General features: G+C 37.8%; 3 protein-coding genes across 5 annotated transcripts; 1 reads left to right on the top strand and 2 right to left on the bottom strand.

The window, feature by feature from the left end:
• The first annotated feature begins 1,184 nt into the window (after positions 1-1,184).
• On the top strand, positions 1,185-3,770 carry LOC121241563 (recQ-mediated genome instability protein 2). The gene is made up of 4 exons (XM_041139387.1): positions 1,185-1,345; positions 1,492-1,618; positions 1,727-1,788; positions 3,215-3,770. Exons 1-4 carry the CDS (start codon positions 1,226-1,228, stop codon positions 3,326-3,328), a joined length of 423 nt encoding a protein of 140 aa, XP_040995321.1. The 5' UTR covers positions 1,185-1,225; the 3' UTR covers positions 3,329-3,770.
• LOC121241562 (peroxiredoxin Q, chloroplastic) lies at positions 3,467-4,177 on the bottom strand. Its single transcript, XM_041139386.1, has one exon. It carries the CDS (start codon positions 4,175-4,177, stop codon positions 3,536-3,538), a length of 642 nt encoding a protein of 213 aa, XP_040995320.1. The 3' UTR covers positions 3,467-3,535.
• Positions 4,178-9,314: 5,137 nt separating this feature from the next.
• LOC121241276 (protein saal1) lies at positions 9,315-25,389 on the bottom strand. Of its 3 annotated transcripts, XM_041138977.1 has the most exons (12): positions 25,204-25,389; positions 24,101-24,478; positions 23,603-23,668; positions 23,304-23,443; positions 22,313-22,439; positions 19,283-19,434; positions 16,362-16,497; positions 15,910-15,994; positions 15,502-15,776; positions 15,222-15,358; positions 9,982-10,055; positions 9,315-9,869 (listed from the first exon to the last, which is right to left on the bottom strand). In XM_041138977.1, exons 1-11 carry the CDS (start codon positions 25,315-25,317, stop codon positions 10,025-10,027), a joined length of 1,641 nt encoding a protein of 546 aa, XP_040994911.1. In that variant the 5' UTR covers positions 25,318-25,389; the 3' UTR covers positions 9,315-9,869; positions 9,982-10,024. The 3 variants fall into 3 exon arrangements, with proteins under 3 accessions (XP_040994911.1, XP_040994912.1, XP_040994913.1); XM_041138978.1 differs by lacking the exons at positions 9,315-9,869; positions 9,982-10,055 and adding an exon at positions 13,959-15,021; XM_041138979.1 differs by lacking the exons at positions 9,315-9,869; positions 9,982-10,055 and having other exon boundaries at positions 15,635-15,776.
• Positions 25,390-25,394: the final 5 nt, after the last annotated feature.

A 25,394-nucleotide genomic window follows, 5' to 3' on the forward strand; every position in this document is an offset into this window, starting at 1 on the left:
TTGCTTGTATGAACAAAATTGAGAACGTTAGAAAGATGCAGGCTTGATGTCATGCCCATTATGTGCGAGTGGCAGGTGTAAGATGGAGGGGTGTTCACATAGGCAAACCCCTCATATGCCGTAACGGCATGTATCACCTGGCTTAATGGCCATGCATTATATGCATGAGAATAAAAATGGCCGTTTGCCACTTTATTGCATGGTTTAAAGACTGGTCTTAAAGGCCAGCCATATGAGATGCATAGGGAGGGCTATATATAACCCCCCCTCAGGTGATTCTCTGACATTCTAAAAAGTACAGAATCTCTCTCTTTTTATTCTTTTTTAAAAAAATATTTAGGTTGTGAATGTGTTGAATGTTACTCTAGTTTATTCTACATAATATACTTCACCACCAAGAAGAAACGCTTGAGGCTTGCTGGATTATTTGTTCAGGCTAGATAGACTTATAAAGCAACTCAATAAATTATGCTTAAGGTATTTAGTTATATTCTCTAACAGAAAAGTTTCTCAAAATTTTCTTACTCTTAATAAAAACATATTTACACCAAAACAATTTAAATTCTTAAAGCATCTTATTTTGATTTTCTTAAGAATAAAAAACTCTCTAAAAAAACTCAATCAGAAAAAGTTTCTTCTTATTCATATTCTTAATGGACCCCATCATTTTTATCAAACCCTAATAAAAATACATCTCAAGAACTTTCTAATTTTCATAATAGGTTAATACCCAACTTTAAAGAGTTATTCAATAGTTTAAGAAAATTTTCAATAACATCTTACGAAGAAATATCATCTTGAATTATAATCGAGAACACTACTCTTTATTCTTTACTTTTTCATTCCAATTTTATTAATAAATATAGTATATTTTAAATCAGAAAAATTCTATTTGAAAGTATGCTTGCAAAGAACACTCTATTTTCTTAACATGACAAAACTTGATTTACTAGATAAGTTATTTTATTCATTATTTTTGTACTATACACTTGCTAAGAAAAGAAAAATAAAAATAAACGTAAAAATAAAAATGTAATGTAAGGATGATGAGTCTATTTTTCTTATTAAATAATTTTAAAATTAAAATTTCTTGTAATTAAATAAAATAGAGGGCCTAATCTACCAACTTTGTAAAAAGAAGTCTTTTAAATAATTTTATAAATCGACGGCTTACATAGAAGGTTAGAAGTTAGAACGATCAACATTTCTCGGTGTCTGCCCGGAAATGGACTACAGGCTAGCAGCGCTGAAGCTGCTCTGCGCTCAGCTGAAAGACGCTAAGGAAATGGCGTCGCAGAACGCCATGTCTCTCGGCAACGTACTCTTCCAACGCGCCTGGTTACAGGTCTACTTTCCCTCTATTCTTCTTCTTCTTCTCTCTCTCTTCCCCAAAACGATGTCCCCTTTTTCCCATTATTCCATCTTCTCCCATTTGATTATGCATTTTTCTATTCTAGTAAGACCCAAAAATCAACAACATCCGTGTCTCAGGGCGTTCTGGTCTCGGCCTCGAACGAAAATGACCACGTAGGGGCCCCGTTACTTCTCGACGACGGCACCGGCGTCGTCCAGCTCGCACTCTCCTCCGCAGACTTCCGTCTCCGCCCTTGGAAGACCGGTACCTATGCCTGCCACTTTTGACCCATTTTCATTCTTCCGACGGAGCATTTTAGTATTTGTTTCCCCCCTCTGTCTCTCTCTGTATCTTTCTTTCTTTGTACTACAGGGATGTATGTAATGGTTGTTGGAGGATACATGGCACGTGCAGCTGAGCCCCCAATTATCAAGGTACCGTATGTATGATATCAGAAATGTTTTTGATCAGTATGATATCATTATTGTATATTATATATATGCGTATATACAAAGTATTGCTTGAGAACTTGTATTATTTGAGATTATATAAAGAAGCATATCTTTGAATTTTGTATTATTTGGTGTGGTGGGCATTGTATTTGTATGCGTCTGTTAGAACAAACTATTCTCAGAATATTAGAGTGCAAATGTTGCTGATCACTATGTTTAGACTCTGTCAATACTTCATATTATTTTCACCTTTATCCAACCAAATACATAATTTATGCCTGCTAGTATTGTGGATATTGCTACCGAGGTTATAGTTATTATTACTTATATTCTTATTTGAGACATACTACATAGAAGCCCCACACTCCCGCACACCACTTAAAAAGATGTGATTTTACTTTTTTATCCTGGTACTTCATATAAAAGATGTGATTTTATGTCTAGAATTTTTCTTCTTGTTTTCTGTAAGAGAGACATTGATGTTTTGAACTTGATTTTAGTGGTTGTCTTTGCTAGAAATCTTCAAGTCTACATAGCTATTCATTGGATCCTCAAGATTCTGGCAAAGTTCAATTTGACGAGAGTTGTTAACTATCGAGTTTTAGCTTGCATGAGTTTTTTCATCTGCATCCATATACAAATGCAGTCACAAATTTTTCCTGATATGCACGAGTTGTTGGTTTTATGACTCCAATGAATGTTTATTTAAACCAGAAGAGATGTTAAACTGTTAGCATTACGGATCAGGTATGATGACAGTTTGGTACCAGGTTCACTTAACCATACTAATGATATGCGTAGTGTTAGAACGCTTTCATGCCATATATTTTAAAGCATACCAGTGATGTGTGTGTGTGTGTGTGTGTGTATATATTTAACTACTACCAGTGATATAATTATCCTAGAATAACTGTTCTACATCCAAGTTTTCATCCTTTGTTACAGACTAAAAAAACAAAAAACAAAAAAGAGTCGCTTACTTCGTATGGTGGAACTTTTTATTTTGGCTGAAAAATGTTGTGCATAATGTTCAAGACTCTGGTGTTTAGCTCTTTAGCAGTCCCCATTAAAAGCATGAAGAAATATGTGTGAAATGGAAGACAAAAGCCCCATTGCTTTTGTTTCAAACACAAATTTCACCACAATGGCCCTTGTTTAATTGGTCGATATAAAATACATGTATTTCAAGTTCACTTGAAAAGCCTTTACCTTGTCCTAACATCAGGTTCACTAAGTTTTAGAACACTTTTAACACTGGTCAGCACCCATCTGTTCTTCAAACTTTAGTTTTCAGGAATTCTTTAACCCTTTTTGTTCTCTCTTATTAGGCGTATCTATTGCGTACTCCCTATGCACTTAGATTCACTTATTAATAAAATATTCTCACTGTCAAAAAAACAAATATCAGGTGCACAAGATTGTTGATCTTTCACAGTTCCCGGATCGAGAGGCAATGTGGTATCTTGAAGTTATGGAGGCATATAAACTGTTCTATAGGCCCTTAATTGAAGAACTTGAATGATTATGTTCGGATCATATCGCAGAGATACAGCAAACTTTTTTTTTAAATAGTTTGATGTTCTAGAGCAGAACTGATCAGCTTCTCACCTGATAGAATGATGGGTCCAAATCTGGCCAACAGCTAAAGTAATTAGGGCTCTGAATGATAGAAGAAGTATTATTGCTGCAAGTCCGAGACACATAATAAAAAGGGAAAAGAAGAAGCTGATCAAAGACTTTGAAGTAGTTTCAAGGTCTCATCGATATGCTTTTCGGGTTGGAACTGATTGTTGTAGACGAGCTGAACCACCCCTTCCTTGTCAAGAACGTAAGTCTGTCTCCCAGGCAGTGTTCCAAACAGATCTGCAGGCACTCCCCAATCTTTCCTCACCTTATTTCCCTCGTCACTAAGCAAAGTGAAAGGAAGCCTATATTTCTTTGCAAAAGCCTTGTGAGACGATGAATCATCACCACTAATCCCAACAACCTCAGCTCCTGCTTTCTTAAATTTCTCATAAGAATCCCTAAAAGCACAAGCCTGTTTTGTGCAGCTAGGGGACTCATCTGCAGGGTAGAAATAGACAACCACTGGCTTGCCTTTGAATTTGGAGAGACTCACATTCCTTCCATCCTGATCTTTCAATGTGAACGATGGTGGGACCGTACCTTTGTTCACCTTGGCAAAAATGGAACCCTTCATCGAGGAAAATGAGGGGATTGAAAGAGAGGAAGAATAAGAGACCTGGAGGCCATAAAACTGAGATTGTGAAGACTTGGAGAGTATTGGGAAGTTTTGAGAAAATGGGTGTGTGGGACTTTGAGTGGGGAGCAGAGAGGGAATAGAATGCTTTGGGAGAGTGAGTGTAGCCATGGGTATAGAGAGCGCAATGAAAGGTTCTGCGATAAGCCACTTCGTTTTTGTTCCCTTTATATTTTAACAATTTGTGTCGGTGTTTAGTTGTGAGGGATGGGGATGGGATGGCTTGTGTCGTGGAAGATTGCTGACCCTAACCTCGGATGGTCACTGAGGCACCTATTCCAGCTAGCCCAGCCGTAACTGCAAACCACTAGGTAATTAGTTAGTGGGTAGTGACAGGTTACTTCTCTATTATTACCTATTTACTACTAAAAGGCATTTCAAGGTTTTTTTTTTTTTTTATCATTTTTTTAAGTATTTTTTTAACATCCTTAATCACCAAGAGAAAATTAAAAGAATATATAATTTTACTAATATACAACTTCCTTAATCATTAAGTAAATAAAAAAAAATCAAATACAAAAAAAGTAATAAATGAGTAGTAATAAAGTAATAATTTTATCATTATTCTTAGTTATAACTCGGATGCTTTTATATATATATATATATATATATATATATATATGTATATATGTATATATTATAAAAGGAGGAGAAGATCTCTCATTAATTATTAAAAGGCCTCACTTTTAGCAGAAGAATACCTTATACAAATCATGCTCCAACCGACGTATTCCAAAAGAATTGAACCACTATGTACCAAGAAACTATATACCCTGCACCTAAAAAAAACTCCTCTCTTGCAAGCAAAACTTATTAAAATCAAGGGCCACTTCAAACCTGTAGGAGACTTTAGACCTTTCTTAAGTAAGGCAAGCCAAGTCGGCCAGTTCTAAGAATATCTTTACGCTGGAAAGGAAGTTGTTCAACCGAAAACCAAACATTATTGTAGCCAATTCCTCCCAAACGAGCCAAATAGTCCGCCGCAGTATTAGCTTCCCTGAAGACATGCTGAAACCGAATGTTAAAATCCCACACCAGACACTTTATTTCCTCTAAAAAATCTTCCAAATGCCATAAACTACACCTACCCTCCCTCAACCAGGTAAGCACTAGCATGGAGTCTATCTCAACAATTACATTATAACAACCCAGCTCCTTGCATTTTCGAAGCCCAAGCAATAAAGCCATCATTTCTGCTTTGTTATTAAAACCAATTTCAATATTAGCAGTAAAAGAAAATTGCAACAAACCTTTATCATTTCGCAATACACCACCTGCACCTGAGTCCCCTGGATTCCCTTTACTACTACCATCAACATTTAATTTAGACCATCCCGAACTCGGTTTTTGCCATGAGACTGCAATAATCTTTTTCTGTTTGGGTTGCATAATTGGTATCTGCAGCATGTTCAAGATTGCGACATCTCTTCTTAGTAATTTAGAAACATCCTTAAGCTTAATACCCACCCAGCTTATCCAATACTTAACCGACCTCCCAGCTTATCCAATAAACAACTGCCTCATCATGTATAGCTTCTAGAGAAGAAAGAACCCGACCATCACTCAGGTGCATATCAATTACAACCTTATACTTCCTCGCCTGCAAAGCTGAAAAAAAAGAAGAATAATTAATTTCACCATGATCGACCCAAGATTGCTTGACTTGTTGAGTAATATGGGCCTCCTCCCTTTTTAACCAAGCAGAAAGCTCTAGCTTAAAGGCAAAAACCTCATTCTCAACCTCTTCCAAAAACCCTTCCTGAAGCCGTGTATCACCTTCCTCTATTCTCGCTTCCAACCTTCTAATATGCTCCACAATCCACCCAAAAACCTCCTTATTCCAGTTCCTAAGAACCACTTTGAGTCTTTTTAATTTAAAGGCAAGTTTCAAAAGACCTAAACCACTAGTAACCTCCTGCCAAGACTTCGAGACACACCTCCAAAAATCTTCATGAGATGTCCACATTTGTTGGAACTTGAAGGAGCTCGGGCCATACCTCAACGATATGTCTAACATCCCAAGAATCATCGGAGCATGATCCGAGGTTCTACGGCCTAAATACTTTTCACAATATGGATAGAGGTCCAAACATTTGGAATTGCAAAAACCCCTATCCAAATGAGCCCAACTACTGCCAAACCCCCTTACCCATTACACTAAGAGAACTTATTGCCACTAAAAGGAAGATCAATAAAACCTCCAGCATAAATAAAATTACAGAAATCCTCCATTGAACAAGGCAACCTTGGATTGCCTCCCCTTCTCTCCCTATCATCACTAATAACATTGAAATCTCCAAGAATTATCCACGGTAATTGAAGAGCACCGAAAGATAAAATCTTTGACCATAGACGCCATCGTTCCAAGTATAAACACTTTGTATAAACAGTTATAACCACCAATGAAGAATCAATCAACAACGAAATATGTTGATTAGAGAACCTGAGAACACTAACCTTCACTTCTTTTTCCCAAAAAATCCACAATGTCCCGTCTTTAATTCCATTCGAAAAACACTCATCAAACTATAAAATGTGTTGCCAATGTAAAAGCTTACTTTCATCTCTAAAATACTCTGCCACAATCAATATTTTTGGTTTATGCCTTTTCAGCAATGATCTAAGTCTACTCCTTGAGGTCCCAAGGCCTCGAACGTTCCAAAACATAATTTTATCAATCATAAATTCAACTGAGAAGGCCTGCTAGGAGCCCTAGACGAACTGCGTAACACTTGCCTAGAACCACATCCTTCTTGACCAGTTTTGAATCAGAAAATTCATCCATTTCCTTCCCTAAATTAGGAAGCTCACCGTCACCCTCAGAAACTAAGCCAGCTTTATCCTCCCTTCCTAGAAAAAGCAACTACTTGCAACTTCTGCTCATGACCAAACAAAACCCCCGACACATCCCCCACAGACGGAGTATGTGTTAACACCAACTCTGCAGCACCTGGTTCCACAGATCCACTAACAAAATTGTCAACAATCAGAGCCCCATCATCTTGAGCCCCACTAGATTCCCCATGCACAAAACCACTCCCTTTGCACGTGGTCAAAGCAGATTCTCCTAGACATCATGCATATCATGCACGTTCTCAGACACCAAAACAGAGCCTAGCTCGACTTCTAAACCTCCCTTACCAACTAAGAGTTCTTTGCCAACTCCCCCATCAGACTTAGGATTTTCATTATCATGCAAGTCCTCCAATTCCCCTCCCTTAGAAACCCCTTGAACAATGTCTTTATTAGCCTGAACCTCAGGTATTTTTGGAACCCAAACACATCCCGACTTGTTATTTTCGTTCTTTTTCTCAACTCTTTCCACCTACTGTTTACAAGTACCTTGATTATGACCTTGCACTTTGCAGCACATGCAAAATGCAGGCAAAGTTTCATAAACCACCTGTTGACAAATACTCGTGGGATGTTTTGGCGTACCAATCCAAAAGGATTGAATCAGATCAACGGAGATATTCATCAAGATGCAGACCCACACACCATCTGTCTTGTCGCACATCGCGTGGCATCATCCCTTTTCAAATACGTACCAATAGGAGCCGTGATACTTTTCAGAAAGGCTTCGTGATAGAAATTTGGTGGAAGACCAAGAAGTGTAATCCAAACTGGGGCCCTAATCGGTTCAGACTCCTCTGTAAAATCCGTAGACCACGGGCTGAGATCTTAATCCCCAGTGCCCATGAATGAAATCTCTGATCCTGTCTAGCGATGGCCTTTGCCGCAAAAATTTCAACACAACTGCATACCGAAAAGGCTCTGTAGACCTTTCCACTTCTTCCTTTGAGAATTGAACAAAAACTTCTCCCTCCAAGACTTTTAGCTGCCTAAAAGGGACAATCACCTCAAGGATGGCCTAAGGAGATTGAGAGACAAGATCCATGAAAGACTGAGACTTGCCTGCCAACGCCGAGGAGTCAGGGGGATCCCCAAAGGTAGTCATATGAACGATCGCACCAAGAACACCCTAGCAGAGAAAAAAACCCTTACGAGGGAGATCAAGGGAGGATATACAACAAGCTTAGTAACCACCATGTCAACTTCAAACGCAAGATGGTGACTGGAATGACCTGACAGAACTTCCCCTATATTTTCCCCTCTTACCCAAATGATTACTTAGTATAACTGATTTATAAATTTCAAACATGCAATCACATTGATTTTTTGTTCTTATTCACCAGTTCTTTATAAACTATCAGTGCCATAGATAGTTGAAATCGAGTTTTTTAGTTCTCATAATATATTTACCCTTTGTTTAGATATACCCGTAGTGCAGTTTTCCAAATGTTAGGCAGTCGATGACTAATAGTCATATGTGTATATTCCTTTTATCCATTCTGCATGGTAGTTGAGCATGAGTTCGGACGAGACCTAGAGGCACTATGTCAAATAGACCTGCTCGATTACCTCAGCCTGTTGAATACAGGGTCCCTGACTCCTTTAATTCTATAACCCTGGGTAAATGATGCAAACACATTTATAATTAAATTTCTAATAAATTATTATTATTATTTCTAAATAAAAAAGGGTAAGAGGAAGGAGGCAATTGAAAGTGGTTTCTACAATTTTATACGGAGTAATGTTACATATAGTTATGAAGTGTGCAAATGCAGTACAATCGTTTTAAAAAAAAATATAATCTACTATTAAATAATTAATTTTTTTTTTATGTAGATCCATATTTATTTATTTTTTTCAAAATAATTATACGATACTTATACACTCACGACTGTAATTATCATTTTTCTTTTATATGACATTTCTTTTTCAAAATAAATTCTATCCAGTTTTGATCTAAGGACGTATTTGTCATTTACCAGGTGAAAGTTCTGATGACTTGGAGGAAGCAGAGTTGGGCTGAAAAGCATGGTTCTTTTTTACCAGTTGTGTATGTCTACAACAAATATAATTTTTAAAGTTGGAACTTTGCTCTTGTTGGGCCATCTTATCTAATTTTTTTATATTAGATGTCCATAAATTTGGTAATTTAAGCTAAAACAATTTGAAAAGTTGTGTTAATAAATATAATGCAATTTTAAATTTTAACTATTTAAGGCATTTCCACTTCTTTTATATATAACTAACTAATTTCTTTCTTCTATATCTGATTATTACAATTAGTAGTTGAAAAAGGTTGCATTAAACTACTCCACAATCGACCATGTATTGCATGAATGCACGACTAGATTTTTTTTTTTTTTACCATTATCGTGTGATAGTACACACCGCACTACATCAAATAGTCTTTTTTTTTTTTTTTTTGAATTTCAAATTGTACACAACCACCCTCCATTTAAAACAAAGTTACTAAAAAAAAAAATGTGTATCATTACTCAGACAACTTAATTATCCCCCTTTCCCTTTGCACAGTGTTCTTTTTTTTTTTTTTGGTCCAAAACCAAGTGAAGTGATCTCTGCTATGTAATCAATCTACCCAGACAAGGGCAGCAAATTATGCCACCTTTCACAACTCCCTCCAACCTCCTTCCTTCGCTACAACGTATAATGCATTACACTAAGCAAGCAGGTTTTTCAGATACCATGCTTCTGCTCTTTATCTCTATATCCAATTGTCCCAAGGTCGTTTCAAAGATCTACTTTCACTCCAATTCTACCATCAAAACTGACAAGGTAAAAAACTGGGGCTGCTTGGGCTTATCTGGCCACAATTTCAATGAATCTCTTGCAATCTTGTCCTCAGCTGAAATTCCATGTTCCTTGCAGGATCTAGTGTTCCTCCGGGCAGTATTCTGTAAAGACGTTTTCTCCGGTGTAGCTGTGTGAGGATGTATCTCAAGACCAGGACACAAGGATGACACCTTTGGCAAATATCAATCCATGAAGCATGATGCATCATTACATCTGTCATTTAAGATCAAATATTAGCACTGTGTGAGGATGTATCTCAAGACCAGGACACAAGGATGACACCTTTGGCAAATATCAATCCATGAAGCATGATGCATCATTACATCTGTCATTTAAGATCAAATATTAGCAGGTGACTATTATGTTCAAAACTACTTTCCAAACAGAATGGTAAAATGGGCAAAAGGTAAATGGCAATGCATTTCAGAATAAATAGAGTTTTTCTTATAAGAAAAATTTAATCAAGGCAAAAAAAAAAGGGCATAACCCAAAGTGACATGAAGTATACAAGAGATTCTCGTAACTGGGAAAAGTGCTAAAAGATCTTGAACAGTAGAAACAGAAGAAGGTACACTATTTTGGACCATTGTACAATGAAAGAGATGACTTGAGCTCAAGTATGACTTGAGCTCCAACACTAAATTTGTGTAACCTTAAAAGCTACGCGCATTCCTTTCTCTCCAAATATATCGTAGTAAGCAAGATGGGGGCCATCCACCATGATATAGCGTATTGATGGCTATCGGGTTTCCCTTCTCAACATATTGTACATTCACCACTCAGGAAGGCATAACCCACTCTATCCCAAATAGGCCAAAAACCATGTTCCATATGCTATCAACCTCGCAATGCAACAAAAGATGACCAATGTTTCCGCATTCTTCCTCAATATGGAATATGAAGAAGCAGCTCTACTCGTTTGGCTTCCTTACCATGTAAATAAATACCAAATTTCCAGATTAGGAAATGAAGTCACCATTGGCATGACTGGAAACCAATACATGTACCAAAAAACACAGCAGAAAGATGAAGAAAAGTAGTCATAGCCAAAGTAAGTATTTTTTTTTTTATAAGTAAATGATTTTATTGATGATGATAGGCATATCCCAAATACACAAGATGGTATACAAGAGATAAGACCTATCTAGGTCGCAGTAATGGAAACAAGAAAGTCATGAAAGTCTAGACCATTAAAATCTATAGTTGTGGCCCATAGAAATAAGGTTCTAAAAGAGAAGGATCGAAGTTCCTCTATTGTCCGCTCCTTATCTTCAATTGTCCGGTCATTGGGCTCCTGTCATATGCACCACATAATGCAGATAGGGACCATCTTCTACATGGCTTTGATTTGTGGAACACCTCCAGGAAGTGTCCAGCTGGCCAAAAACTCAACAACAGTGGTGGGCATTACCCAGGCTAACTCTATTCGGCTGAACACTTCAATCCACAATGCTTGAGCTATCTCGCAATGTAGCAAGAGATGGTCACCATTTCACCTGATTTCTTGCACATGCAGCACCAATCTAGTATAATTACCCTGCACTTCCTCATATTATCTGTTGTCAGAATCTTTTCCAGTGAAGTTGTCCAAGCAAAGAAGGCCGCTTTGGGGGCACCTTATTCCTCCAAATTCTTCTCCATGAGAACTGATTATTCTATAAGTGTGTGAGGGATTTGTAGAAGGATCGAACCGAGAATGTACCCTTACCTGCAAGTACCCACCACAACTTGTCTGCTCGTTGTCCATTCGGTTTCTTAGAATACAATGGGCTAAAGAATTCTTCAAAGTTGCCTACTTCCCAATCTTGTGCCGCCCTATTCAAAGTGATGTTCCATTGGACTTGATCCCCCAATAACACCATGAGATCCGCTACTGAAGTTTCTTGATCACATGCCACCCAGAAAACTAAGGGAAATGAATCCTTTACGGCAATATTCCCACATCATATGTCACTCGAAAATTTTATTCTGGAGCCCGTACCTAGCACAAGTTTAGTATGGCGAGTGAAAACCCCCCACCCTCGTCTAATGTGTTTCCAAACTCCCGCTCCATAAGCCTCATTCACCTCTTTAGTACACCAGCCATCCCACAAACTTCCATACTTGCAGTCAACCACTGACTTCCACAGGGCTTCCGGCTCCATATTATATCTACATAACCATTTTTCAAATAAGGCCCGATTGAAAAAAAAAAAAAAAAAGAGAGAGAGAGAGAGAGAGAGAAGTAAGGCCTGATTGACAATTCTCATATTTTAATTCCTAACCCACTAGAGGAGATTGGCCTACATACCTTGTCTAAACTGACTAGATGGAATTTAAATTCATCCCCCACACCATTCCAAAAGAAATCACGATGAAATTTTTCAATCTAGGCCGCCACACTAGCTAGAATTGGGAATAGAGACAAAAAATATGTTCGTAAGTTAGAGAGAGTACTCTAAAAGAACCCCCCATGAGAGGAAGATCCACCAAATTCAAATAAAAATATACAATCTGAAAATTCTGTCATTGCTAGGTGCAGCCTGCTGTCTCCAGATCGTTCGCTTAGGAATCTTATAACATTAAAATCTCCACCTATGCACCATGGAAGATTCGATTAGCTATGTATTCCAGCAAGTTCTTCCCATAATAGTCATCTGATATTGTCTACATTCGGCCCATATATACTTGCAAATGCCCACAAGAAATTATCTTCCACACTTTTAAAAGAACAAGCCACTGTATACTCCCCTATGAAGACTTCTATTTTCTCCACCACCGTTCTGTCCCACATCATTAAGATTCCACCTGATACCCCATTCGAAGCAAGATCCACCCAATCCACATAGGGACGGCTCCAAATACTTTGCACAATTTTCCTTAAAATAAATTTCAGCTTAATTTCTTGTAAGCAAATTATGTCCACCTTCCACTCACGAAGCAAATTTTTTATACAAAGATGTTTATTTGCCTCATTAAGCCCATGAACATTCCAAGACACAATTTTAGGCTTCATATAAGAGATACCATCCCCTTCCCTTTGGATCCATCTCAACTTGACCTACCTTCATAGTTCAATGACCACGTAAATCTCTTTAGCTCCCGCTGTTTCTTGGTCCCAGATTTCTTGAACTGAGCGTGACCCACCTCTATGGCAGTAAGTAAAGCCATAAACTGTTCCTCAAAGCCGTCACACTCCATCCCCACACAATGTTGAATTTCTTTTACCTTGAGTAGCACCCAATCAGAGATACTAGACTCGTTTGGTAGCGTACAATTCAGGGGTATGGGCTCCTCTTCTCTAAAAGCCCACTGAGAGTTCAATGGCGTCCCTATCTCTTCCTCCCCGAACATATTTATGCCTTCCCACTCAATAATAGTTCCCTCATCACTTCCAGAGAAGAGAAAAGGCATATGTGATCCAGTACCAGTGCCCTCGTCACCTCCAGACAGAGGAATAGTCATCTATGGAGGCCCCTCTACAGTTCCCTCGGAATTCACCTCGATAGCTCCCACAGAGTGGCCTTGCCTTGCTACCCGAGCCTCAAAATGCTCCACAGAATGTAGTAGAGCCTCTACCGTAATGGATGGGCCTTCCTTGCTGTTCATCGGCATCTTCTGGCCACAAAATGCCGGAATTACAGCGCACGATGGTGGAGAGGAGATCATTACCTTATCCCACACTTCCGTCAGGTCCACCACCATTGTCGGCACCTTCTGGACCTCCGTCGGCGACTTATGGACCGTAGCCGATAGTCCCTCAGCTGACCGTGGTGTTCCTGCCACCTGTTTCGGTGAGATTACGAGATTCCCATTGGTGGTGGGCCGATGGTCACCCCCCTTTAGAACTCTCCACACAGGCTAGGGCTCGAGACCCTCCTTTCCCCCTTTTTGTCCCCACGGGTTGAAGCCCAATCTAGTTACCCACTCTACTTGGCCCACCTGGTCAGCTCTATCCCTCTTCTACAGTGCCCAAATTTTTACCAGATACAGGGCCTAGGCCTTTAATACGCGGCCCATTTGTTTTCTTCATTAAGTCTGTTGCTCCTTCTCCCAGACCCCCACTAGGCCCAGCTCGTTCCAGGCCCACCCCCATATTCCATTAGCTTCAACGCACCGTATTAAGCAATCAACCTCATTCTACAGCGTGCTCAACTATGTTTTTACGTCCAGCAGTGTACCATGCATGTCCCCCATTGCCATGCTGACAACAGGCCTGCCACTGCCACCCTACCACTATACAATACGAGGAAATATGCCAATGCTGTGTCCGTTACCCTTCCTTGCAATGGCTCCTCTTTGCAATTCCATGTTGACATCCCCCTTTCGAATTTCCCAGGGTTGTTCCGCCAGCAACGCCTCCCTGTATGTGCAAATTTGCAGCTAGATCCTCACCGCCGATGGTCTCATCGGTGCTACTCCTCTGTAGGTGTTTCTCCCTTTGTAGATGAGCTCCCAAAATGCCTCCCCCATCCTTCTCCACCCACTACCCTCCTTCTCTTCAGGTACAAATATAAAATTCCGTCTTCCACCACCACCATATTCCACCAACGCCGTGTAGCGGCTACGACCATTGGAGCACCTTTGCGCTATGAAGCTACAGTTGCCTTCCCTGACCGTGGTGAAAAAATCTCTCTTCTCCCTTCAAACAGTCCTCCAATGCTTTTGCCAACCATCACACAGTAAGAGACCCCAATAGCAGCTTAGTCACCACCCTCCAACTCCTCTCTATAATAACCAAGAAACCTCCATCCTTCACAAGGGAAAAAGATTTCGACTCTATCACTATATCTTTTGAAAACCCCATCCTAATCACACCAACACACCAATACCCCAACACTAAGTCTTGATCCTGCTGTCACATGCTGCCCAATCTCATTGGAGATAACAAATAATTGTTTAACTCTTTTTCGAAGTTAAAGAGTATATAATCATAGTTGCATTGAAACTATCCCCAGCCAATATAGAGATTTCTAAGAATTGATCAGATTTTGACATAAATCTAAGATGCTTTTATTGAAACTAGCCCCAGCAAATCAACCCCGTGATCGTGCTCCTCCATCCCATTAAGTTTCTTTTCGATTTAAACTGCCCAGTTGAGTGACTTAACATTACTCAAAACATGGGGTGTCCATCAAACAAAAATGAGCTTGATCCTCAAGGTAAAATCAGCTAATATCTGGTTCATTCTCTGAAAGAAACTAATTACCAGGCACTGGATCGCACCTTTCGTCCTCTCACTCTTTGTCCATGAGTGACCTGACACCTTTGTGTTTATTGTATCACCAACTTCAAACTAAAGTTACATGAAACTGATATGTAATAAATCGCTACGAAAACTGTTGTTCCACAAGATAATTATTCAAGCAAAGCTTGGAATATTTCGCTTGAAAACTCATATGTAATAAATGGCAAAAATAAATCAGCATTAAAAGAAATAGAAGCTGTGTATTTAACTTGAAGCATTGCAACAAACAATATTATCAAATAATAATAGAGAGAGACAGCTTACTTGGATGATTTCCGACAGCAATCAAGCAATCTATTCACACTGACATTATCTGGATGAAGTTCACCTGCCATATTGTTCTCTTCAGCAGAATCCTTTGAAACAATCCACCGGTCTAAAATACTGATTAACCTTCTAATCTGTCACAAAGGTCAAGAGAAACAAAATATTGCAAAATAAGGCAGTTACAGTAAGTACAAGAAATCAATATAAGAAAGATAACCTAAAGGTGCATATAGTTCCTAAAACAAAAGATAGGTTATTCCAACACATAATAGGATACAGCTGTAGTTTTAGCATTTGATTTTGTGCAAGAAGTGTTCATGCCCTTGTCTTTGTCGCTGCAGTCATCTAATTGGTAATCGAGAAGAATGTCTTCAATCAGATCAGATTTGCTTGCAAGAACTGAAACATACTGAGATAGACTTGATTGACTCATCTCATTTTCTCGAACATGAAGGAGTAACCTTGCAATGATGTTCCAGAGTGCACTTTGTGCTTCTAGATCATCTGAAGCAAAAGGAAATATATCAAGGAGCCCCTGCAAAAAACGCAAATCTGGACAGATTGAAAGTGTCAATTCCAATTCTAACAGAAGTTAAAAATCACCTGGAAATACACACACACACACACACCACACAAAAGACAACGGCATTAGAGAAAATTTGCAGAGAAAAGACAAATTAATTACCCTGTGATATGTCTGATGCTAAATCAGTTGCATCAGAGAGAATATTTGCAATAAGTACTGCAGCAGTAACGCAAGAGTTGGCAACCTGCAGGAAAATCAATCAACTTAATTAGTTCATCACAAAATTTTTTCATCAGGAGAGAGGGTTAGCGCCAATAGGTATTCACTTCAATTTGCATGATACTTCTCATAGTTGCCAATTATAACTATCTTACCCATCCAAAATAAAAAAAACCTTCCCATATAGCCAATTATTTTCTGTAGTAAGAACTGAGTCCAAAAGTTCTCAAGAATTTTCTTTTGGTGGGAAAAGACAATGAATAGTTGATACCTCAAAAAATAAGCGCATTAACAATTATCAAAATACTTGAAAAGAATTAAATGACATGGAACCACAAAATACACTTATCCAGTGCTAGTATTTTTACAAATTTCAGCAAGCTATAATGTACCTCAACTTTGTCAGTGAGTTTGACCATGTCACAAGCTAATATAAAAAGTTCCTTATTTGAACAGATTTGATGAGAATGACCATCTAAAGCAGAAAGAGCTTCAATTGCACGGAGAACTACATCAAGAACTGAATACCTGAAAATTGTATGAAAATAAAGTCAAATGCAGGAAAGAAATGACTATCCCAAAAAAATCAAAACTAGTCATCAGCGTGTTTGGGATGTGGAAACTGCACATGCCCAGACATTAATTAGGTGCTCAAACACCTCCTTGAGACCTCATTAGTGAAAAAAATAGTATCGGACAATATAAATCACATATGGCATGAATTGCATAGAGGAGTAAATATAAATCCAAGTTACAAAAACATGTAAGACATTAGTATCTCATTGACAAAATTTGAGTATATTTGTATCACAAAATCATATATTAAAGGATGACTAATCATCAAACACCCACTGTTTACATACCAGCAACTAGGCTGAGAAACTTAACCCTTGTAAATTGGATTATTAGACAAACTTTATTGTTGAATACATTTAAACAGAAACTCAAAACCATCATATGTCATACACAGTGCTTAAGGTACCACATGCAGATTGTGTAACGTAGATCTCGATTGTTAGTTATTGGGCATGCGCAGAAAGCCAATGAACAGTCAAGCCATCCAGAATTGGCTCCACACTATTGCAATTGAATTTTCTCTGTTCAGTCCACATGGTAAATTCAAATTATCAATAACAATAGCCAACTGCGCCAGATAACTTCACTATAGGTCATTTTGAAAGGCAAATTTATTCAAAGCACAAAGGAGCATAACCCAAGTGCACTAGAAATATACAATAGGGAACACCCAATGTAATACCTCATATTAAGTAGTGACTGTAAGTGGTGTATGTGATCCCACATAGATTGGGAGAGAGAAGTTTTTGCTCTTTATAATGATTCGAATGGGGCTCCAATTGTACCATTAACTAGTCCTTTTGGAGTATGGCCTAGATGTGGCTTGGTCCTTGCCTTGGGGCATTATACCCAACAATAGGGATGAAGAAAATACCACAATTGCATAAATTCTAAAAAGCTATAGGAGCGGAAACTATTGTGTGCAGCCACCCATATATAAACAGAGTCAAATAAAGGGCTCTAGATCACTTCACTACAGTTATATATGGTAATATCCACCATAAAGGGGAATGGTTGTGGCGGTATCATCAAAAAGGGGAGTCATTGTGGAGGGAGGTAATTGACTTCAAGTATGGTAGTGCTTGGGGTGTTGGTGCTCTAACGAAGTGAGGGGTGAGCATGGTATGGGTTTATGGAAAAAAACATAAGGAATGGTTGTGAGGGTTTTTCCAGTCTTATTAGTTTTGCGGTTCGAGAGGGTTCTAAGATCAGATTTTGGCCTGATACTTGGTGTGGTAATCTTGCTCTCAAGGCGGTGTTTTCTTCACAATATCAAATTGCTTCTAACCAGGAGGCTTCAATGTTGGATCTTTCAGACAGCTCTAATGACCCTTATCAATGGAATGTCCATTTTATTAGAGTTGCCCAGGATCGGGAAATTTGAGCTGTTTCTGAGTTTTTCAGCTTATTATACACTGCAGTTATTGGTACTTTGGGGAGGATAGGATGCTTTGGAAGCATACTGGGAGTAAGAAGTTAACTATTCAGTCATTGTACAAGGTTTTGTAAACTCAAAGTCATCTCTTTTTTCCTTTGAAGTGTATTTGGAGGAGTCCAAAGTTGCTTTTTCGGTTGGACTGCCTCCCTTGGAAAAATCTTGGCCACGGACAATTTGAGGAAGTGTGGACTTATTGTCATAAATTGGTGCTACGTGTAAGAAGAATGGTAAATCTGTGGACCATCTATCATTGCATTGTGAGGTGGCAAGGGTATTATGGGACAAGATATTTAGTAGGACTGGACTTGCTTAGTTGATGCCTAGGAGGTTGGTGGTTCTTCTAGCTTGCTGGAAAGGTCTTCAAGAAAGCCCACAATGGGGCTGCTGTTTGGAGAATGATTCCTTTATATCTTATGCGGGGTATTGGCTAGAAAGGAATCATAGGAGTTTTGATTTTTGAAGATAAGGGGAGCGCTCTTTGGATGAACATAGAAATTTCTTTTTACATGCCTTATGCTATTGGTTTTCTGCTATTGTACTCAATGGAATTAGCGTTCATGACTTTCTTGTATCATTTTCTAGTTCGTGTACTTTAATTAGGTGTTTTCTTTTGTATACTCCATGTGTACTTGAGCAATGCCTTTTTACACTTTCCAATAAAACTTTATCTTACCTATAAAAAAAAATATCCATTATGAATTGGACAAAGACAACAAATTTACAAACACCGGTTGAGATACGTGCCATTAAGTTATCACTTAACCTCTAGATCCCTAGTTATGTTCTTTTACCGTGACAAAACATGGCACCAAAAAAATTGGCAAGGAAAACTATCAAGATGCAGTTTTTTCTTGTCAATACACAAATTACAGGCACAGAGCTATCCTTAAATCACAGGGACTAAATGCAATACAGGTATTTAGCATGATTCAGGGAGAATATTATTATTATTTTGTTCTCCTAGATCTTATGTGTGCTTAATTGTGATTTTTTTTTATAAGTAATAAGAGATTTTATTAATGCAAGTAAATAGGCATAGCCCAAGTACATAGAAAGTATACAAGCGGAAACACCTAAATACAAGCTAGGGACTAGGAACTAGTAAAGTCTGAAAATATACTAACTGAAGGATAAACTGAGAAGAAATTACTAATACAATGAAGTAATTGCTTGACCAAATAATTACATGATACAAATGTGTCACCCATTTGGGGGGAGAGAGAGAGAGTGAGAGCGGGGGAGGGGGGGGGTTTAATTTAGCCCTTGTGTCACCCATTTGGAAACAGAGTGAATAAGTACCTTTCAGGAATTCTTTCACTTGTTAATTTGCCCATCTCAAAAGTGAAGAGATTAATCAATATGCTCGGTAAACTCAGCTTCATCAAAGGTGGAAGGAGAACATGCACAACTTCCAGCTGACCTTCAATGATGGCTAATAATAGTCCAACACTCTGTTAAGAAAAGGAAGCCTCTTTCAGCCAGTGAAAGGTTTATTCAAAAGGAAATCTCTAACTCATTGAAAAGTGTATAAACTGTATGTTGAGCAATGTTTATTCCTCCAAAGCATCATAGCAGAAGCAATGACAAGAGAGTTGTTAACGTTATATGCAGTCCCTCAAGTTGTAGTTTCTAATCGACCCATAAATTCAATCTAGAAAGCTAGCTTTTGTGAACAATCTCCAGAAAACACTTTCATATGTAGCTTAGAGGAATTAAAATGGTAGTTAAATTTTGCTATGGTGTGATTTCGGGTAAAATTTTGTTAGTCATCTCGTGTTGGAAATCATATGCAGTTAAATGCTTATCTTTTGACAATTGGTTAAGATTTAGAAAGTTTAAAAGAGACAAGTGTTCAAGAATTTTAAAAATTATTTTTAAAGCATGGAAAACTCTGTTTGTCTATTTGAATATGCAATTTATTGAAGAATGACCTAAAAGAATTATAAAACCCAGAAACCAACATCATTATCCAAGTTATTCAACCTGTTTTAACTCTTTTTTTTTTAATCAGTTCAACCTGTTTTAACTTATTGTTCGGTTCCAATAAAACAAGTACTGGTAAACAGGGGAAAATTAAGGATTAAATAAAAATAATACCACAACATGTTAGGCCAAGAACTCTAAAAGTAAATTTCAGCAATTTTAATTTTTCTTTCTTTTTTTTTTTTTTATGATGGGGGAACTACCCATGGCAGAGCCCTCAAGACTCACCCATAAAACCTAAACCCCCAGGGAGACTAGCACAACAACCACCAGGGAGCCTAAACCTAAAGATATCATACGTTACTAAGTTAGCATACCCAGAACCATTTTATTTTTTATTTTTAATAAACAATACAACTTTAACGAAAGAGTAGAGGGGGTGCACAATCTTGGTGCACAAGAAGTACACAAAATGAAACCTCCAATAAGCAAAAAGAAGAAAAAGAGAAAAAGTCTTTGAAATCTAGAAAGCTAAGAGTTGGGAACTAATATGAGCAGCCATCCAAAGATAGAGAGTGCTTAATACTGAAGCTCTTAATTTTGTCGCCGTCCCTTCACGGTCCACTAAAGTTTGGTCATTAGGTTCTTGCCAAATGTACCACCTTAAGCACAAAGGGACCATCTTCCAAACTTCTAAATTTCTATGACTTCCACAAGAACATCACTAAGATGCGAACAACTTCACTCGCTGTGGCATGAGACCCACTTGATCAAAGGTGCCAGACATTGCTGACCATAATTCTCAAGAGAACTCACAATGTAACAAAAGGTGATCCATGTTTTCCCCCTTTTGCTTGCACATAGGGCACTAATCTACTGTTATAATGTTCTTCTTCAAATTGTTCATTGTGAGAATTTGTCCCAATGCAACCACCAAAAAATAAAAACTACCCTCAAAGGCGTCTTGTTTCTCCAAATACATTTCCAAATAATTGGAGAACCAACAGTAGGGATGAGTGCATTAAAGAAATATCTTCTTTTTTTTTTTTTACAAGTACGCAAAGTTATTAAACCACATAATTAGGCATAGCCCAAGTACACAAGGAGGATACAAGAGAAAACACCTAATTACAAACTAGGAGCTGGAAAAGGCAGCATAGAAATCATGAAAACTAATCCCATCCAATACAATAGCAATGCCCAAAGTAACAATGTATGCAAAAAAAAAAATACTAATCCCTACCAATGAACGTTCTCTATTTTCAAAACAACGTCTGTTCCTCTCATTTCATATACACCACATAAGACATAATGGCACCATCTTCGAAACAACGGCAATTTGACGATTACCCTGGATTCCTCTCCAACAAGCCAATAGATCCACCACCCTTTTAGGCATCACCCATGCAATACCAAGCCTATAAAAAATCTCATCCCACAGAACTTTTACCACTTCACAATGGAGAAGAAGGTGGTCCACAGATTCACCATTCCTTTTGCACATAAAGCACCAATCCATAAGAAGTATACCACGCTTTCTCAAATTATCTATAGCCAGAATTTTCCCATGAGCTGCCAACCAACCAAAAATAACAACCAAAGAAATATCTAATCTCAAAGATCTGCCTTTTGGATGGGATCAAACATATTTGGTCCTCACCACCGATTTCTCCACCTAAAGGGGACAACTTGTCAAAGAACAAAGAGAAAAACTTTTTTTTTTATATAAGTAAGAATGAAGAGAAAAACTTCATCTCCCAATGTTGGACTGATCTAGTAAAGTTAACGTTCCAGTTCAGCAATAAAAAACATGCATGTGTTTGTAATCGAAGCCTCCTTCCATTGTAATAGACAGAACAATATAATATAAATTTGTTTTGCTCTATCCCTTTACTCTATGTTACTGGTGACAAAGTTCACAAACTTAACTCGAGTGGAAAGAAAGACCAAGAGCCCTTTATCTTGTGCGTCGAAGTAACCATGGTCATCAGAAATCTTAACTTATAATCTCTCAACTTCCTCCAAAATTCAGTAACCTTTATGAAACTATTGGTGACAAAACTAAAAAGGTATGAGTTAAGAAAATAAAAAAGACGTTAGAAAAAATATAAGATACAACTAATTTTAGATGAACAATGGAGGGAGCTCTGGCAAGGAGGGAGATGCTGCCACTGCTCTGAAAGTCATTATTAGCTAAGTAGAAAAAAAAAATCATTTAATAGCTCTAACTTTCATTTCCTATATGATTTATTTTTCAAATAAAGTAATATACTATGGAGGAGTGGATGATGTACCTAAACAAGAGCAAAGCTCCTTGTTTCTAAACTATATATCATAATAGATGCAGAAATGCACACACAATTACCAAAATGTCTCTAGGAAAATAAATCACAGACAATTTGCTACCTTTTCGATGAGCTGTAAATTTAAGGTATTTTCTGCAATCCATAAAATACGGCATAAAATATGTTCCGACTGCAATGCTTCAGCCCAAGGAATAGGTTCACAACTTTGAAGACCCAAAGTCAACAGCCTGCACAAGAATATTACCATAAGAAAAGTATACATATTTAAACAAAATAGAATATTTTACATGCTAGGGTGACATGTAGCTATATGACACTGACTAAAAATATTATAGGGTGTGAGTAAGGGCCTCATGACTAAATTACTGTAGAAAATAGATGATTCGTATGACAGTGCCAAACAATATTTCAAGGTCTGATTAAGCACTTCGGCATCATCCACATGGGAAAGAAGAAGGATATAATGTGGGTCTCAAAACCATTATAGTTAAACATATGAAAAATATTTGATATGATTGATGCAACATGTAAGAAGTGACTCAAATACCGCCACCTGTGGAAGATTGAAAAGAAGACGTAGGAAAAAATAAAGATTATTTTCATTAAATAAATGTTGTTTAGAGAGAGAGAGAGAGAGAGATGTATATTCTTTTTTTTTTCTATTTTTATGAAGAGGAACCCGGAGACCGTGTACATATGTGTCTTATACCCCGTTAAACCCACAGACCATGCAAAAAGAGGCATATAATCTTACAATAAAATGTGGGAAACCAGTGAGTACTGATATGCACTTCTATGTTTTGTCAATCAATGGAGAACAAAGGCTGTTTGCAAATTTTTCACCAGAAGATATAATGAATTCCAAGGAAAAGAAAATTCAAGAGAGTCATAAGACACTTATGCACATTGGCCACAAGTTACAGCATGATACGTAGAAGTCCAGGTAATTACAACTTCATACCAAACCGAAATGAAGCATTATGGCACAAAATATGCAAGTTGATAACAAAAATGGTACTAAAACCAAAATCTGAAAATATTCAAATCAAAAGACTAACTATGGGAATTACAAGTATATGACTATATATTACCGGCAAGCTTCGCATAGGCATTGAGTGTCATCTAAAAATAATTGATCCACAAGTATCTCAACCAATCCATTTGTAGACACTACATGTTTCAGCGGAACTTCATGGCAGGCAAGGTTTCCAATAATTCCAAGACTGATCTCCTGGAGCATTAAAATCAAGGATATCCACATGACGCAAATTTTTAAAATTCCAAGGCTAACAGTTGACCCAAACACAGAAACCAAGTTAAAAGAGGGAAGTCAATGACATTAATGAATCATGCAAAAAGGGTTTTGCAACAAAGTTGATGTGTGGCTTACCTTAACTCGCACAGATTGGGAAACTAAAAGGTTGGCTAAAAGTACTTCAAGTACAAGATTTTCTACCTGCACAAATAGCATACTAGATTATGGTAGGAACGAATTCATAGTTAAATCTCTAGCAAAACGTTAAACCACAGTTCAGAAGCCTATTTCAACAAAAATTAATAATTTGTGGGATTCTTGCGAAAGAGAAGGGTGGTGGGAGGTGGATACATCAATACAATTCACCACATCTTTGGGTAAGATTTTTAATGACCATCATCATCACCTCATAATCACAAGCACAATCAAGAGTCCAAGACTTTCGAGGAGTCATAAGGCCAGGCGCTAGATTGTACTTATAACTAGCTAGTTCTTTAAATCAAGTTTTATTTGTTTAGCACCATGGATGAAGGTAATAATGACGTGACATGTAATCAGAAAACAGAAAAAAAAAAAAAAAAAAAAAAAAAAAACATCACGATTAGTTAACAGGAGAAGGTGAAACTTGAGTACCATGAGTTCTGCATTAGTTTTACTTGCAGCAAGATCCCACAAAATGCAACCATACTCTTCCCAAGCTTCTTCTCCTACCGAATTACCAGGCAGATTAAACCCATGGCATGACTCTTCATTTTCTCCTTCTGTTTGAGCATTTTTATCATAATCCTGAACAATGTTCATGCTCTCAGACATCTTGTTTGATGAGTTCAGAATTTCATCTCCATATAGAGAAGCTGAACTTTCTTCCACGTGATCATTACCAGCTACTTTACTATCAACACATGCATCAACGCCATGAGAAGTGTGGTTATCACTTGCATTGGTTGGTAAAAGTTTCCGTATCAGAGAGATTATATAACCAGGATCAACTGTAGTCGAGATCTCAAATAACTGCATAATAGAAAGAGAAAGGAATCAGGGTTTGAATCTGAAACATTGTTCACCAAAGTTGATTTTGACGCTCTTAAAGTGAAATTTATATTCTACAGAAATTTAAGGGCTGATAAATATGGGTGAGTGGGCATGTATTGGCAACATTCATATCATCTCATTTAGTACATTTTTTTTTTTTTTATAAGTGCGAAGGAGTAACTCTAGTACACAGGGTCTTATCATCTCATTAAGTTGGAGTGCCAAATAGGACTACAGTTAGTCTCACAATCAAGGGCTCCAATTTCAGATTTCAGCCAAATTGAACGCATACGGAAAAATTCATGCGAGCATGTGAGCTTTAACCACAATGTACTGGTATGTCATGCACCAAACGTCAGGCAAATGACATCGTATTGGAACCAGCATATGAATCTAAGCTGCAAATAGATTTTAATAATGAATATTTTAGACAAACACCAGGTGCTCACATCATAGAATGCCCTCTATAACTCGTTTATACAGCAAGTAAAGCACAATTACGAGCAAAAACAAAGGGGCAAGAACAGTGAGGTTCGCTGGAAACGTTAACCACAACCGTCATCTATAAACTTTTGTGAGAAATGAACCAATGAAACCCTATTTACAGACTCTGAAGCCTTTAAGATAGAGTGGAAAAACTAAAACACGAAGAATAGCAAAATTCAACAAACAAAAAAAGGAACCGAGTGAAATCAGATTTTTACCTCATCAAGCGGAGCAGACGGGTGATGTGCCGGTGCATCAAGTCGTGGTTCCCATTCTTCTTCATCGATTTCTTCTTGCTCTTCTATAGTGGCTGGTTCCGTATCCAGCGCCATGGAGCTTATGGTTATGCAAAATACCGAGCAATTTTACTTTCTCAAAATGACCCGGCCTTCACTTTCTGACGCGTGTC

The sequence above is a fragment of the Juglans microcarpa x Juglans regia genome, chromosome 7S (assembly GCF_004785595.1).
Source record: "Juglans microcarpa x Juglans regia isolate MS1-56 chromosome 7S, Jm3101_v1.0, whole genome shotgun sequence".
In the NCBI taxonomy this organism is placed as follows: domain Eukaryota; kingdom Viridiplantae; phylum Streptophyta; class Magnoliopsida; order Fagales; family Juglandaceae; genus Juglans; species Juglans microcarpa x Juglans regia.

Bases quoted from the DNA above. Each gene is read 5' to 3' on its own strand.
- LOC121241563 (XM_041139387.1), top strand. From the start codon at position 1,226: ATGGACTACAGGCTAGCAGCGCTGAAGCTGCTCTGCGCTCAGCTGAAA. The intron at 1,346-1,491 runs GTCTACTTTCCC...TCCGTGTCTCAG, and splicing joins TCCAACGCGCCTGGTTACAG to GGCGTTCTGGTCTCGGCCTC. The intron at 1,619-1,726 runs GTACCTATGCCT...TTTGTACTACAG, and splicing joins TCTCCGCCCTTGGAAGACCG to GGATGTATGTAATGGTTGTT.
- LOC121241562 (XM_041139386.1), bottom strand. From the start codon at position 4,177: ATGGCTACACTCACTCTCCCAAAGCATTCTATTCCCTCTCTGCTCCCC.
- LOC121241276 (XM_041138977.1), bottom strand. From the start codon at position 25,317: ATGGCGCTGGATACGGAACCAGCCACTATAGAAGAGCAAGAAGAAATC. The intron at 23,669-24,100 runs GTACTCAAGTTT...CTATTTGTGCAG, and splicing joins AAACTAATGCAGAACTCATG to GTAGAAAATCTTGTACTTGA. The intron at 19,435-22,312 runs GTAGCAAATTGT...TTTTCTTAACAG, and splicing joins ATTTACAGCTCATCGAAAAG to AGTGTTGGACTATTATTAGC.